Below are 17,189 nucleotides of genomic sequence, written 5' to 3'. Positions count from 1 at the left end.
GCTTGGGCCTATGTGGCAACGTGCAGCAACAGTTTGATCCTGGTGATGCTGGGTGAGAACTCTGACTCAGGACCTGAGGCACAAGTGCACTGAGTCAAGGTCATAATTCTTTGCAGTGAAAATAAGCAGATATTTGGAGAGCAAGATGGTTATGCTGGAGGCAGCAGCTGGAAGTCAATCTCAGTGCTATGGACTAAGCTATTGGGTGGTAAGAGGCTGCTATTACAGAGAGTAGTATGCCTTAGGCTCATCCTGGAGCATAGTCCATAGCATATTAGAAGCAATATTGGTCGCAAGCAATGGCATGAACAAGTATATTGTTTGGAGGACAGGGATTAATTGGACAGGGGTGGAAGAGTCAATCACATAGCATAATTGTTGATATCATATACCCTGGAACCAGACAAAGTTTGAACCCCAACTCCTCAAAACCCTTAAGTAGGCAAATTACTGAGTCATTCTGAACCTCAGACATTTATCTCTAAAATGGGAATAGTAAAGATACCTACTTCACAGAATTGTTGTAAGGGTTGATTGGGGTTTGGTACATATAATTCTTACAGTGTGGGGTCATGTACATCTTATCAATTATTGTCATTAATAACATTGGTCGTCTTCTACTAGGAACTCTACATGTGTTATTTCATTTAATCCACCCAATAACCTTTCAAAAGGATATTTCTCTCATTCCACAAATAAGGAAACTGGGGTTCAAAGGGTTTCATAGTTACTAATAGCTGGAAGAGCAGGTGTATCCATCTAGAAGGTCCAGGAGGCTTCCCTGGAGAGTATGCTATCACACGGGCTTAGGTGAATTATTAATGAGGAAGACATAAGAGTACAAGTGTTACACTATACAACCTCTCTGATTTACTCTCTTATCATCTCTATCACTAAATTCTTATTTTCTAAGGGCCTGGCCCAGATAATCATGGTGGGGACAACTTCCCAGAGGTTCTCCTTGCCCCTCCCAGCACAGCACAGTGCTTCAACCAACTCTCTCAGGATTATTTTGGGACTCCCAAGACACAGTGCCTGTGGTCCTCACTAACAAGGCCCTAGTGGGGAAAGTATTTTGTTCCTGGGGATTCATTAAGAATTTCAAGTTGGGGGGTGCCTGGGTGGTTCAGTGGGTTGGGCCTCTGCCTTCGGTTCAGGTTGTGATCTTAGGGTCTGGGGTCGAGCCCCGCATCAGGCTCTCTGGTCAGCGAGGAGCCTGCTCCCCCCTCCCCCCCCACCGCCGCCTGCCTCTCTGCCTGCTTGTGATCTCTGTCAAATAAATAAATAAAATCTTAAAAAAAAAATTTCAAGTTGGAAAGGGCATCTCCAGTTTTTGCCTCTTCTCTTGGGTTTCTTCCTCATCCCCAGATCCAAGGCAGGTTTCCTCCTCATCCCCAGTTTAGGAGAGTCAGCTTGTTTCTGCCCCCAAATCCTGTTTGGACCAGACATCTGGGAGATCAAGACCTAGGCTGGGGACTCAGATTCAGTGCTGACTCCATGGAATGACCTTGGGAAAGCAAAGATCCCTCTTATGTCCCCTTCTGTTAAATGGAGTTATTAGGATAACTACCCCATTTATCCTTACAGATCAATATGGGGGATGGAGATAAAGATTTGGAGAAATTCTAAATCACCTCGGAGGTATGGGGCACCACTGTTTTACTTCTGCTCTATTTATTAGGACTTGTATTATTTAATTAGCTCTCCCACCTCCTCCTCCCTGCTCTTGGGCAATTTTAAGGACACAAGAGGATTGCCCTGTGGTGAAGTCCCATGACAGAGATGATCTCCACCTCTTTTCTAAAAATCTAATTTCCATATATATATATAACTCCTTTGACCCCCTGGAATAGCTGACCAAGCTTGTGCAGATTCTCACTGCCCGCCCCCAACATCCCTTCCCATGCAATCTCACTGGCTTACGTGTGGTTACAGGTAAGTGTTCTCATGGTCATTCCTCTGCTTTTGTGTAAAATGGAAGGGAATTTACTTGTTACTGAGCAAGTCAAACCTCCTGGTTTTATAGGTGCAGCAACCAAAGTCTCAAAAGCAAAAATAAGAGACGTGCTCAGGATGACATATCAGGTGAGTGGAAGAGCTAGGACTATCACCAGAGATTGAAGGTGGCTCGGTGGGTTAAGCCTCTGCCTTTGGCTCAGGTCATGGTCTCAGGGTCCTGGGATCAAGCCCCACATTGGGCTCTTTGCTTGGCAGGGAGCCTGCTTCCGCCTCTCTCTCTGCCTGCCTCTCTGTCTGCTTGTGATCTGAGTTAAAATCCTGCCTCTACAACTTTATGTGACTCATATTCTTTCTATAAAATTTGGATTATAAAAGATATCCATCCCATAGTGAGGGTTGGGAGGAATAAAGGACTACAGAAATAGAAATACAATAGAAAGCACTTAGAACTGTGCATAGTGCCTCACCCAGGGAAGTTCCCCTAACTCCTGTTAGCTGCAATTGTTGTCAGGGAATGCCCTGAGGAAATCTTGTCAGTATCAAAGATATTGGGACAACCTGAACTGTATATATCACAGGGAAAAGGATTTTTGTTTGTCTTCTGTGCAGTTAGTTCATGGTGATGGGGACCTTGTAAGAATTTCATGAGCATTCCCAGGAGATGATACGTCATCAAATATTATAAAAATAATCTGTATTCATTGTAGACAAACCAGAAGGTAGAGACAAGTGGAAGAAAGATGATAAAAACCATTTTATTATTCGAACCACTAATAAAGTTTGGTATTTCTTTCCAGTCTTATTTCTGTGTGTGAGAGTGTAAGAGTATGAGTGTGTATATTTGTGTTGATATTGAAATAATACCATATTGTGCAGTTTTGCATCCTGCTTGAGTCACTTAACATATCATAAGAATTTCGGTTTTTAATTAGTTTTTTTGCATTATGTTTCCCATCAATATATATTGATGGTATATAGGAACGCATAGATTTTTGTATATCTGATTTTTATTTTGCTACTTTTTTCTAATAATTCTTCATTTTTTTAATGGACAATCAAAAAACTTGCTTTGTCTTCCTTTTCAATACATGAACTTGATTTTTCTATTTCTTGATGTTAGTTTCATAGGACAATGATAAAAAACATTAAGAGTGGGGATCCCTCTCTTACTCCTGTTTGTTTGGAAATGATCCTGCAATATCCCTCTATTCCTAGATGGCTACACATAGATGTTTTTTCTTTTAAATCAAGAATGGATTGTAATCTGTAAAAAGTACCTTTTAGGCACTTGATGTGATATATTATGTACATACAATTACTTATATTAAACCTTCTTCAATTTTTTATGAGGTCTCTCAATCATGATAGATTTTTTAAAATATTCTGATATTTAAAATTCCCTACAGTTATATTTGGCATTTTGCATCTCTAGTCACAACCAAAGTTACTCTCTAGTGATATTTCATATATTTCTTCCAAAAATGTGATATTTTTAGTATCAAATGTATGCTAACTTCATAAAAAGTCTATAGGACCTAGAGAGTATGATGTTAAATAAAGCAAGTTAGACAAATACCATATGATTTTATGTACATGTAGAATCTAAAAATCAAGACAAAACAAAGAGCCCATAAATACAGAGAACAAATTGGTGGTTGCCAGAGAGAACAGGGGTTGGGAGAATGGACAAAATGGTAAAGGGGGGGGGGGTGCCTTAGTGGCTCAGTGGGTTAAGCCGCTGCCTTCGGCTCAGGTCATGATCTCAGGGTCCTGGGATCAAGTCCCGCATCAGGTTCTCTGCTCAGCAGGGAGCCTGCTTCCCTCTCTCTCTCTCCCTGCCTCCCCGTCTACTTGTGATCTCTCTCTCTCTGTCAAATAAATAAATAAATAAATCTAAACAAAAAAGATGGTAAAGGGGAGTGGGGTGTACAGGCTTCCAATTATGGAATGAGTAAGTCACAGGGATGAAAGATACAGAAAATATAGTCAATGGTATTGTATAGCATTGTGTGGTGACAGATGGGAGCTACACTTCCTTCCGGTGAGCACAGCATAATATATATACTTGTCCAATCACTATGTTGTACATCTGAAACTTATGTAACATTGTCAACTACAATTGTTTTACAAAGACACCAGGAAGCTTAAATTTCTTTCTGGTGCTGCAGGAAGTTTACATAGCATGAGAATAATCTATTTATTGAAGTTAAATTAAACTTCTCTCAATAGTTTTATGAGGCTAGAGATTGCTACTAGGGTAATTATTTCTTTGATAATTTTCTTGACTTTGTTCCCTGTTTCTGGTTTACTTGGATATTGAGACTGTTCTAGAATGTATTTTAATTTATATTTTCCTACAATTATATCTATTTTATTGAAAATTTCCATTTAAACAATATTGGGAGTATTCTCTTAAAATTTAATTTTTTCTTTGTGTACCTCTGGCTATCATTCTTTCTAATTCTTTTTTTAAGATTTATTTATTTATTTGAGAGAGTGAGAGCTTGCAAGGGGGAGAAACAGAGGAAAAGGGAAAGAGAAACTTAAGCAGGCTGCACTGAGCACAAAGTCCAAAGCAGGGATCGATCTCATAACCCCAAGATTATGATCTGAGCAAAAACCAACAGCTGGATGCTTAAACAACTGCATTACCCAAGCACCCCAATATCCATTCCTAATTCTTAATTGTTTGTATTCATCCTTCTTCTTCTTGCTTGTTCTTGCCCAGATGACCGTCTATCTGATTATTTAAATAGACTTACATTTTCTTATTATTTTTAATTTGAGTATAGTTGATACACAATGTTAAATTAGTTTCAGATGTACAACTCAGGGATTTAACAAGTTTATACATTATGCTATGTTTAGCAGAAATGTAGCTACAGGGAGGCCTGGGTGGCTCAGTTGGTTAAGTGTCTGCCTTTGGCTTAGGTCATGGTCCCAGGATTCTTGGATCGAGTTCCACATTGCTGCCCTTGCTCAGTGGGGAGCCTGCTTCTCCCTCTGCCTGCCACTCCCTCTGCTTGTGCTGTCTCTCTCTCTCAAATAAATATATAAAACCTTGGGCGCCTGGGTGGCTCAGTTGATTGAGTGACTGCCTTCGGATCAGGTCATGATCCTGGACTTCCAGAATCAAGTCCCGCATTGGGCTCCCAGCGTCTTGGGGAGTCTGCTTCTCCCTCTGACCTTCTCCTCTCCCATGCTCTCTCTCACTCATTCTCTCTCAAATAAATGAATAAAATCTTTAAAAAAATTTTCTTGAAAAAAAAAGTAAAAAAAAAAATAAAATATTAAAAAAAAAAGTAAAGCTACCATCTGTCCCATTGCATTGCTACTACGGTATCCCTGACTATATTCCTTATACTGTGTCTTTTATTCTCATGACCTAATCACTCCATATCTAGAAGATTTTATCATATGTGTGTGCAACTGTATGTGTACTCTTTCCCTTCTTTTTAAAGCAAACCAAAGAATGCTATATTCCTTCTACCAGTTGTGATTTATATTTAATAATATGGCTTTGATATCTTTTGAGTCAGCACAGACAGAACTGTTCCCTACAGCTGCATAGTATTCCTTTGTAAGGCTATACCAAATTAATTTACTCAACCCTTTTGTGGTGAACACAGGTTATTAGCAATCATTTGCTCTTACAAACCATGCTTCAACAAATGACCTCATGCATATTTCACCTTTTATATGCGACCATATATCTGTTGGATAAATTCTCAGAAGTGGATTTCCAAGTAAAAAGAAAACACATTTGTCCTTTTGAAATACAATGTCAAACTGCCTTTTTTAAACTTTCATTTCTGTCTTACAACTATCCTACAAATTTCTCTTATAGCCAAACCTAACCTGCAGAGAATGAGATTTGGGGAAATGCAGGTCCAGCATAGCTAATTTGCCAGAATTTTTGAATTTTAACAGAATCATTAATTTTGGTTATTTAAAAATTTTTTTTCTCTATTTTGAATCATCCTTGCACTATTAAAGTTCTTCCATTTCCCCCTAAAACTTCCCAGTTTAATTTTTCCTTCTAAATTTTTGATTTGTTTAGAATTTATTTTTGCAAAATATATAAGGTATTTGTACAACTTAAATTTTTCCCAGATAGCTATACTACTGCCCTTACAGCACTTATCTAATAGTATATTTTCCCATTCATGCCACTTATATCATATGCTAAATACGTATTACATTAGTAATGGACATTTCATTTCTCTTCTTTTAAAAGTTCATGACATTTTGGGATGTCTGCGTGCCTCAGTCAGCTAAGTGTCTACCTTTGGCTCAGGTTATGATCTTGGGATTGAGCCCCTCATTGAACTCCTTGCTTGGCAGGAAGCCTTCTTCTCCCTCTGCCTCTATTACCTGCCACTCTGCCTGCCTTTGTGCACGCTCGCTCTCTCTCTTTCTCTCTCTGACAAATAAATAAATAATCTTAAAAAAAATCTTATTTTATATTTTTTCAAACTTATTGAGGTATAACTGACAAATAAGATTATATTTGAAGTATACAACACGATGGTTTCATATATGTTCACATTGTGAAAGGGGTCCCACAATCAAGTGAACACATCCATCACTTCACATATTTACCTTTTCTTTTGTGTGTGAAACATGGAAGTTCTACTCTCTTAGAAAATTTCAGTTATATAGTACAGTGTACAGTAAACTACAGTTATTGCATTATACTTTAGATCCTCACATTCTTATTGCTTTTATGGTTGAAATTTTGTACTTCATAACCAGCCTCTCCCCATTTCTCATAGTTATTTTTCTTTTCTTTTCTTTTCTTTTAAGATTTTTATTTATTTATTTGACAGAGAGATCACAAACAGGCAGAGAGGCAGGCAAAGAGAGAGGAGGAAGCAGGCTCCCTGCTGAGCAGAGAGCCCAATGCGGGGCTCCATCCCAGGACCCTGGGATCATGACCTGAGCCAAAGGTAGTGGCTTAACCCACTGAGCACCCAGGCGCCTCTATATTTCTTTTTCTAATGTCTTGGTCTGATATTTAATCACTTTCTTTATTTTTTATTTTTATTGTATTTTCTTAGGGCTATAATTTTGCTTATGAACACTGATTTAGAGATAATCCACATGTTCTAGTGTGTGCTGGTTTCACTATCCCCTTTTCACCTCTCTCTGACGTTTTTTAGTTTTAGTTTTGATTCCCTCTGATCCAACTGTTTCTTACAGATTATTTACAACATTGGGATTTATTTTTTAAAAAATCTTTTTTCCTTAAATTGGATTGCAGTTAAGTATTATTACCTGTATTCTTTATTCTTTTGGAATTTTCTGAATTTCAGGTTTATACATGCTCTTTTTAAAAATTGCATTTATTTATTTGAGAGATAGAAAGCACAAGAAGGGGAAGGGGCAAAGGGAAAGGAAGAGAGAGTCTCCAGCAGATTCCTTGCTGAATGCAGAGCCCAACAAGGGATTCAATCTCACGACCTTGAAATCATGACCTGAGCTGAAATCAAGAGTCAGATGCTTAACTCACTGAGCCACCCTGGTGTCCAAACATGCTCTTTGTTTGGGGGATGAATGTTTCATGGGCATTTGGGAAAGGCATATATACCAATTAGCTTTACTTCCTGAATAATTATATTGAGAGCTTTTACAGCCTTACTTTATTCATCAAATTAATCCTATGGTGGACTGAAAGCCACTATAATGCTCCCTGTCTATCATACATAGTGATACTGTATCAATGGTAATAGCTCCCTTCTTCAAGCAAGTCATCTATCTAAATTCTTTAAGTTATATGGGGGGAAGGCAAAGGTTCTTCCTGACACTTCTGTTTTTTAAAAGTAATCAGCCTAAAATAATCTACATGCCATTTGGGATGGCAAATTTTGCTGCCCTACAGAGTCTGGGTTTTTTGTTTGTTTGTTTTTCATTTGTTTGTTTGTTTTGAATCAATATATTGAGAGGAATGATGCTTCTTCTCCTTGGATGTTTCTTTACAGGAACTAATGCAGTCAAAATTTAGGGCCAATAGAACAGCCATTACTGAATTCATCCTGCTGGGCTTGGTGGAGACACCAGGGCTACGACCAGTTGTCTTTGTAGTCTTCTTCTTTGCCTACCTGGTCACAGTTGGAGGCAACCTCAGCATCCTGGCTGCCATCTTCATAGAGCCTAAACTCCACACCCCCATGTACTTCTTCCTAGGCAACCTATCAGTGCTGGATGTTGGGTGCATCACCGTCACTGTTCCCTCGATGTTGTCTCGTCTCCTGTCCAACAAACATACAATTCCCTATGGAGCCTGCCTCATACAACTTTTCTTTTTCCATCTCTTGGTTGGGGTAGACTGCTTCCTGCTGACAGCCATGGCCTATGACCGATTCCTGGCCATCTGCCAGCCCCTAACCTACAGCACCAGAATGAGCCAGACAGTCCAGAGAATATTGGTAGCGGTGTCCTGGGCTTTAGCCTTCACCAATGCACTGACCCACACAGTAGCCATAGCCACACTCAACTTCTGTGGTCCCAATGTGATCAATCACTTCTATTGTGACCTCCCACAGCTCTTTCAGCTCTCCTGCTCTAGCACCCAACTCAATGAGCTGCTGCTCTTTGCTGTGGGTTTCATAATGGCAGGTACCCCCTTGGCTCTCATCATCACCTCCTATGCCCATGTGGCAGCTGCAGTCCTACGAATCCGCTCTACTGAGGGCAGGAAGAAAGCCTTCTCCACATGTGGCTCTCATCTCACTGTGGTTGCCATATTCTATGGTTCAGGTATATTTAATTACATGCGACTGGGTTCAGCCAAGCTTTCGGACAAGGATAAAGGAGTTGGGGTCTTCAATACTGTTATCAACCCTATGCTGAATCCAATCATCTACAGCCTCAGGAATCCTGATGTACAGGGTGCCCTCTGGCGGGTGCTCAAGGGGACGCCATCACTAGCTTGACAAGGTCTTGAGTTCTGGAACGTCACTCCCTTATTTTCTTTTTCTGAACTGAAAGAGAAATACTCTAAAGCCAGTAACTAAGACAAATGGTCCTTAATTGCTTCTGCCTTCCAGCAAAACATGAGGTTTTTTTGTTAGGTATAATAGTTAACTGAGGCCATGCCCCAGTTATAGACAGTAGGTGTATTAAGCTCTGCTAAGGGCAGCCCCTCTGACAAATTACAACTTCAGTTGCCACATGCTACCTTTTCTGTGTAGAAGTGGAACCTCAGAGCTTTGACTATTACAGGTTCATATCCCACAGGAAGGTTATAGTCTGGGCTCCCAAAAATATCCAATAAAAATCTCCCCCACCCCTCCCACTAGTAGGTCATATGATTCCCTCAATTTCAGGTAGGGGTGGTCTGGTTATAAAACATGGGCCTTGGGGTGCCTGGGTGGCTCAGTGGGTTAAGCCTCTGCCTTCAGCTCATGTCATGATCTCAGGGTTCTGGGATTGAGTCCCTCATCGGGCTCTCTGCTCAGCGGGGAGCCTGCTTCCTCCTCTCTCTCTCTCTGTTTGCCTTTCTGCCTGCTTGTGATCTCTCTCTGTCAAATAAATAAAATCTTTAAATAAAATGGACCTAGAGATCAGAATCATTTTATTTTTCCCATCAGGTTCCTACAAAGCAAAACAACAGCAAAAACAACAACACCACCCACCTCTATCTTTTCCAATCATACAAAGGTAATATGGGATACAAAGGGAACAGAGGAGAAGTCATATTAGTTGTTATGTGTTGTCCGGTAACTCCAAAGAACATCATCCCTGTGTGCAAATTTTTAAAACTCAGTTAATACATACAATAAATCTTATAAAATGAATGTTCCCCCATCTAACTTTCCTGATGTACTTCAAATCTTTTGAAAAGATCATCTTTTGTAATGTAAATATTATTTATTTATTTATTATTTATTTATTTTTAAAGATTTTATTTATTTATCAGAGAGAGAGAGGGGGAGAGAGCAAGCACAGGTTGACAGAATGGCAGGCAGAGGCAGAGGGAGAAGCAGGCTCCCTGCCGAGCAAGGACCCCCATGTGGGACTCGATCCCAGGACGCTGGGATCATGACTGGAGGCAAAGGCAGCTGCTTAACCAACTGAGCCTCCCAGGTGTCCCTGTAAATATTATTTAAACATGAAAAACTGCCAAACTACTCAATATGAACTTCTTCTCTAACTCCTCACTTTCAGTCCCCAAACCTTCCAGCTGAGATAATCCATATCTGTAAATAAAGATATGGTGATATCTCCCCTAAAATTTCCTTTCTCAGTAGGAGAACAGTCTAGAATATTCTCTCATGTTGCATGGTGCTCCCCAGGCTTTTGTTCAGTTTGTATTTGGCTGTATTTACCTTCTAGCCTCTCTTTGAGAAGAATTGCCCATTCTGGGCATCTCTGCTGCGCCACGATGTTTCCTGATTTGTTTCTCTAAAACATCCCTTGAGCTGCCCCCGTGGCATGGCTTCTCTATGAGTTTTCATACATTGAAAGGATTGAAAGGATCAGGTAAGATGAAGATGAAGAGAAAGGACATGAGGGAGGGAAGCAGAACAAGAATGGAGGTGGAGAGTTTGTGGGGAAATGAAGAAGAAAGATGGGAACTGGGGAGAAATAGGAGAGAATTGCAAGCAAATGGGCTGAGAAGAAAGGATCAAGGCACTGGAGAGGACCCAGTGGGGTACAGAGAGAGTGGATATGAGAAAGAGAGAGAAATAGGATAAATAAGATGTCTTGAGACAGTTAAAAGGTAAGAGGAAGGAAAGGGACAATAAAATAAGTGAATCAGGAGGTGCCTGAGTGGCTCAGTGGGTTAAGCCACTTCCTTCAGCTCAGGTCGTGGTCTCGGGGTCCTGGGATCGAGTCCCTCATCGGGCTTTCTGCTCAGCGGGGAGCCTGCTTCCCTCTCTCTCTCTCTCTGCCTGCCTGTCTGCCTGCTTGTGATCTCTCTCTGTCAAATGAATGGAATCTTTAAAAAAAAAAAAATCAGTGAGTCAGGGATGAAAGATGTGGGCTTCTGTACAGGGCAGCTTCTTGTTCTGTATGTCCAGAAATAACCCATTTATACAACCCTGACATCATCATTGTAGCCTATCCTCTCCACGGAGGATTAAAAAAAAAAAAAATTGGGGGTGCCTGGGTGGCTCAGTGGGTTAAGCCTCTGCCTTCGGCTCAGGTCATGATTCCAGGGTCCTGGGATCAAGCCCCAAATCAGGCTCTCGGTTCAGCAGGGAGCTTGCTTCCCCCTCTCTCTCTGCCTGCCTCTCTGCCTACTTGTGAGCTCTCTCTCTCTCTCTGTCAAATAAATAAATAAATCTTTAAAAATTTTAAGTTTAACTGAAAGTGCTAAAAATTATTCAGGGACTCACTTTCTATTTTTCTGAACATAAAGTGCTCCTAGAATATTAAGGAGGCCTACCAGATGGCAAAAAGAGTGAAAGGGACTGCTGGGTATTTTATCTACTTGCATCTCTAAAATGTCTTCAGAATTTGTTTCTAACCATCCAACTTATCAACTCACTCTCTGCTTTTTGAGTCGTGCCTGCCAAGACTATCAAAAGACATGGGGAAAGGATAGCTCTTTCCTGATTCTTTCTTAGCCACCAAATAAACTTCAGGGACACAATGAGCTTCCTGGAAGGGTCAAGAAAACTGTTGAGGAAGATCTATAACATGGTCTTGACTTCATCACCTCCACTCCTGGGCAACTTTCTTGACCTTGGCTAAGTTCCTTACCTTGTCTGGGTCTACTTGACAGAGGCACAAGGTAACCATCAACGTTCTTCCACTTGTAATGCCTCTGCTTTTGCTAGCCAGAATGAATAGTCTGTCTCACCCTGTTTACCTGAAGAGTTACCACATCTTTCACCACCACTTTCTCTACCCATGGCATTTAGCACACTGCAAAAAGGAGCCTATTTGCTTCCAAAAATCCCTGGGCCTCTGGCCTTCCTTCAATATGAACACTCATCTCAAGCCTCAAGGGTTGATTTCAAGTGTAATCACTGAATAATAAATAATCACTAATAAAATAGATCAACTGTTTCAACATCATAAATAATGACCCAAGACACTGATTTCTGGCCCTTTGTGTACTCTCCAGGATCATAGGGTTTTTTAAAAAATTTGAGAGTTCACCTTCCCTTTGGAATTTGCCTAGTTTTTTTATTCCAATCTTTTGCTACTTTAAAAGTTTATCATACATGTAACACATCATGTTGTAAAAGTTCAGACAATACAGAATGTCATTGTCACTCTTCCATACCATTCCCCCAGTAATCCAATTTTTTAAAACAGGAACTAGTGGTAGTAGTTGGTATTTAGCTTTCCACACAAATGAACACACACCCGTGAAAGTGGAAATGCTATACTGCTTTGCAATGTGCTGTTCCCCTCTCTGCATTATATGTTATGATTTTTTACATATCAACCTACAAATCAATTTTATCCATTTAAAGGCTGCATAATATTCCACTTTATGTGTTAACTATAATCTGTTTAATAAATCCCTATTGATTTTATTTCTTTCCTATCTTTTCACAATTGCTAATAATACTAGGGTAAATATATATAAATTTATATATGCAATAATAATAGTTTATTGTAAATAAATATAAATTTGTATATGTTTCCATATACTAAAATTATTTCACTGGTTAAATTCATAAAAGTTGTGTATGTATATGTGTGTATCCATTTACATGGAAGTGCAAAGTTAAAAAGTTAAAACTTGGTAAATATTCTGCCTATTTGTCAAGAATCATTTTATATCTTGATTGGCACTTTGTAGAGACTGCTACTTACCTCACTTGCTATAACTGGTTGTTATAGATAGAATTTTTAATCTTCGATAATTAGATCAAATATTGCATTCTATTTAATTATATATTTAAATATATATTATTACCTAACTATATATTTAAATTCAAATTATATTTGAATTTCTTTGTTTATGAGTATGATTCAATTGATTTTTTTTAAAGATTTGATGTATTTACTTTAGCGAGAGAGAGCACAAGCAGGGGGAGTGGCAGGCATAGGGAGAAGCAGGCTTCCCACTAAGCAGGGAGCCCAATGTGGGACTCAGTTCCAGGACCCTGGATCATGACCCCAGCCAAAGGCAGACACTTAACCAACTGAGCCACCCAGGTGCCCTCAGTTGATTTTTATGTATTTATTACTTATTTGTATTTATGCTTTCAAATTTGCCAGTTCATGTTTTTGCACCTTGGAGGTAGTTTATATTAACAATTGGTGGAAACACTTCAGTTTTAGGGTAGTATCTCCTTGCCGTGTATGTTGCAAATACATTCCCAATTTCCCACTTGTATTCTATGTTGCTTAGGCTTCTCCTGCCCAAATGAAGTCTGTCATTTTTATAAAGTTAATCTTCTTTGCTTTGTCATGCTTAGAAAAAAATGACTTTTCTATCTAAATGTTGTATAAATATTTGTCAGTGATATTTTTCTAGTATATTTACATTTATATTTAAGTCACATATTTAAAATATAAAGAATTTATTTTTGCGTATATTCTAACTTTTCCCCCAGCTGATAAAAGTTGCCCCAATCTTATAAAATGTAAGCTTGTTTGTACAGTACATAGGATATATATATACATATATATATACACACACACATACACACAAATACACACACACACAAAATAGCAGCAAGCGAAATGCAGAAGAAGAGGTCCCCCACTCACATTCTCCCTACAATGACAATATTTTGTACAAGAAATGCTGTTGTGGGAGTTTGGGGTTCTAGGTAGGAGACTGTGAGACCCTGGTGGAACCCAAGAATGAAGAGGGCTGTTTTGAGAAGTAGGACCCGTCCCCAGGTGGCAGTGTACCAACAGTAGTCTGGTAACAGACCTAGAAGCAACTTGGTCCCTATGTGGACTCAGCTTCAGCCCCATTTGGCCTTGGTCCTGTCACCAGCAATATCTGCCAAGAGACCCAGGAGAAGTCATGCCCACTTGTGCCCCCAGTTAATAGCCCTGCCAACATTGACCCTGGCTGTGGATAATGAAGGAGCCCATGACCCAGCTCCAGTCCTCTTAGCTGCCAGTCCTGCCCCACCAGGGACAAACACCCCATGCTCATCCATACTTCTCAGGCTTTTGACCTCAGTCCAACTGAAGACACTAAAAAGGCCCATAACTTGTCTCCTGAACCTCGTAGTCATGGACCAGGAATACTCCTGCTTGTTTGGGACCCCACCAGAAGACACATTCTTCTATGCCCCCAGAGGTTGCCCCACTGACCTCCATCCAACTGTAGATTAAAGTGACCCCATAACCTCGAAGTGATGGGCAGGGAACACTTGTGCCCCCAAGGACCTGGAGGAAGATACACTCCCAAAGGTAGGCCTGCCAACCTATAGATCTTGAAGAAACCCTATAACCAACATCCAGTTTCAAAGGGACATGTCTCCAGTTTATTAGGACCAGCTCCAGGCATCCTTGCCAGGATGTTAAATCATGAATCATGAAAAGTGCTTCCTTCTCAATTGACTCTCCCTATTCAGCCTTACATTCCATCCACTCCTTTGGTCCCCATGACCCACTCCCACATTGCTCCTCTATAAACAAGAGGAACTTCCATTTCCTGCCAGGGTAATTTGGCACATGTGTTAGCTTCCTATTGCTGCTGTGACTAAATGCCACACATTTAGTGACTTAAAACAACAGAAATTTATTCTGTCATGGCTCTGGAGGCCAGAGGTTCAAAATGAGCCATACTAGGCTAATTTAAAGTGTCAGCAAAGAAAGTTTGTTCCAGAGGTTCCAGGGGAGAATGCATTCCTTGTCCCCCTCAGCCTCCAGTGTGGCTGGCCTTCCTTGCCGTATGATCCCCTCACTCCCTCTCTGCTTCCATTTTCACATTGCCTTCTCTTCTGTAATCAAATATCCCTCAACTTCTCTCTCGTAAGTATTCTCGGGGTGACGGAGAGGGCCCATTGAGTGATACAGGATCGTCTCCCCAGATGAAGACCTCCAGCAATCACATTTACAAGGTCCTAATTTTTCCATATAAAGTTGATTTTAGGGATTAGGATGTGGCTATGTTGCGGGGGGCATTATTCAGTCTCTCACAGCCAGGGATGGGATTCTTTTCAGTGAGCAAATTATTTATTTCTCTTGCATCATGGGTGAGATTGCCTTTCTCTGAATATACTGAGACCTAATCTCAGTTATTCTGTAGGCACAGAGGAGATATGGGAAATGTTCTTGAGGAGGACAAGAGTCTTCTTGTAAGGCATCTGCTTCCTAGCAGGTCTTTATATGGCCAACACACCAAAGGAGGTTGATTTCCACCGGCAAAGAGAAAGGGATGCTTTTGCCAAGTGGCTACAAGAGAGACTGGGGTTTCACAATTCTCCTGCTCAACCTCTCAAATATCCCCATCCCAAGACTCAGGGTCTCATTCCTTCCATAGCAGGGCCCTGGAGTTAGCATAGGAGGCACCCCTCCCTTTAAGCTGCATATTCGGCCCCTTTGTAGTTCTGAGACTCTTAAATTAGGTACAAGAGCTGATTTTCAATGCTGCCTGCCTCATGGGACATTGTCAGGGAAGTTTTCTGGCTTTGACAATAAATCCTAAATTGATTCTTGCCTGACCTGGGCCTATTATTGTTTATTCAGGCATCTAGGAAAGTTAACAGAAACTACCCTTAATTCTTTTTTTTTTTTTTTAGGATTTTTAAATTTATTTGACAGAGAGAGACAGCAAAAGAGGAAACAGAAGCAGGGGGAGCGGGAGAGGGAGAAGCAAGCTCCTGGCTGAGCAGGGAGCCCGATGTGGGCTGGATCCTAGGACCCTGGGATCATGATCGGAGCTGAAGGCAGATGCTTAATGACTGAGCCACCCAGGTGCCCCTACCCTTAATTCTTAAAACTTCCACAATTCTTATAATTAATTATATAATATAATTCTTATGATTAATATGCTAGTGCCATATTAATATGCTTGTGCCAGCACATGACCCAGGGGTTCACCTTTAACCTGTACCTCATCCCAGCATACCACAGCTGGGTCTCAGTAATGAAATTATGGTTTTCACCAACCCCACTTCCCTAAACAGTGAATGGTCCAGTTTCAGAATCCCATCTGGAGGCCATGCTTCCTAGTAGCAGCTGTCTTAGTCGGGCTCCCCCGAAAGCAGAGTTTGAGACAAGATGCTTATGTGGTCTAACTGGGAAGTCATTTCAGGGAGCAGGGGTCCCTGGGAGGAAGACTGAGGTTATGAGGAGACAAAGAAGGAAGAAGCGGACATGACTAAGGGCTTCCGCACAAAAGTCTCTGCTATGGACATCCCACAGAGATTTGACTGAGCATGAGCATATGGAATGCTTCCTGAAATTGTCTGAAGAAGGAGTGTTGGGGTGTTTATTCATTGGCTCCCCTTTCATATAGTCAAGGTACTCCTTGCACTCTAAGTACATATGCTCACATCTAGTGAGCACCCCACCCCCACGACCATTATTCATGGCATCAGAAGATCCCCAGGAAGAGGCTACCATCTGCCAGCCAGCCACAAGCAGAAGCCCACAGGAAACTGTCTGACCCGACCACAGCCAAAATCAGAAGATAAGCTGAGGGAGATGTGACTCAGACATCTGAAATGTTTACCACAACATGCTTCCTACAAATATGAGGATTCGTAGAGACTCCAGGCTCGTAAAGTGCTTAGCATATTACCATGTACTTAACAAACACCTGTAAATGTTATCAGTGGGTATGGTGATGTGTTGCCAAACTTGTACTAGCATTTTAGTGACTCTTACTTTATTTAATCTGAAAAAATGCTCTATGATAGAGGATACACTCTTTTCACAGATGAGGAAACTGAGGCTCAAAGGGGTACAATAGCTTGTCCAAAGTCAACCACTAGTAACAAGAAAACACATCTGTCTACAGTACATTTCCTCCTGTAGAAGAGTTGGTTCTCTGGTGAGAGAAGACAGAGCACCCCCTCTTTGGAGAAGGGTGTTGAGGTAGATAGTGATGAGTATAGGAGTCAGAGGAACACACCCCTCAACCTTCCCACATCTTCTGTGTGGCCTTCACCACGGCTCTCAATCCCTCAGAGCCTGGCCTAGACAGTCATATTGGCAGGCAGCTCCACAGGAGTTCTCCTAGCTCTTCTACCCCCACATCCAGAGTCATTAAACATAGCCAAGATACAGTCCCAGGGGCTCCCAACTAACAAGGTCCTGAGGGAGAAAGCACCACATTCCTGAGGACTCAT

General features: G+C 40.9%; 1 protein-coding gene across 1 annotated transcript; it reads left to right on the top strand.

The window, feature by feature from the left end:
• The first annotated feature begins 7,934 nt into the window (after positions 1-7,934).
• On the top strand, positions 7,935-9,017 carry LOC131816374 (olfactory receptor 3A1). Its single transcript, XM_059149056.1, has one exon. The coding sequence runs from the start codon at positions 7,947-7,949 to the stop codon at positions 8,892-8,894; it is 948 nt and encodes a 315-aa protein (XP_059005039.1). The 5' UTR covers positions 7,935-7,946; the 3' UTR covers positions 8,895-9,017.
• Positions 9,018-17,189: the final 8,172 nt, after the last annotated feature.

Source organism: Mustela lutreola, chromosome 15, assembly GCF_030435805.1.
Source record: "Mustela lutreola isolate mMusLut2 chromosome 15, mMusLut2.pri, whole genome shotgun sequence".
Taxonomy (NCBI): domain Eukaryota; kingdom Metazoa; phylum Chordata; class Mammalia; order Carnivora; family Mustelidae; genus Mustela; species Mustela lutreola.
Note: the sequence above shows the minus strand (reverse complement) of the source record. Positions and strands in the feature narration are given on the sequence as shown.

Excerpts from the sequence above, each read along its gene's own strand:
- LOC131816374 (XM_059149056.1), top strand. The coding sequence starts at position 7,947 with ATGCAGTCAAAATTTAGGGCCAATAGAACAGCCATTACTGAATTCATC.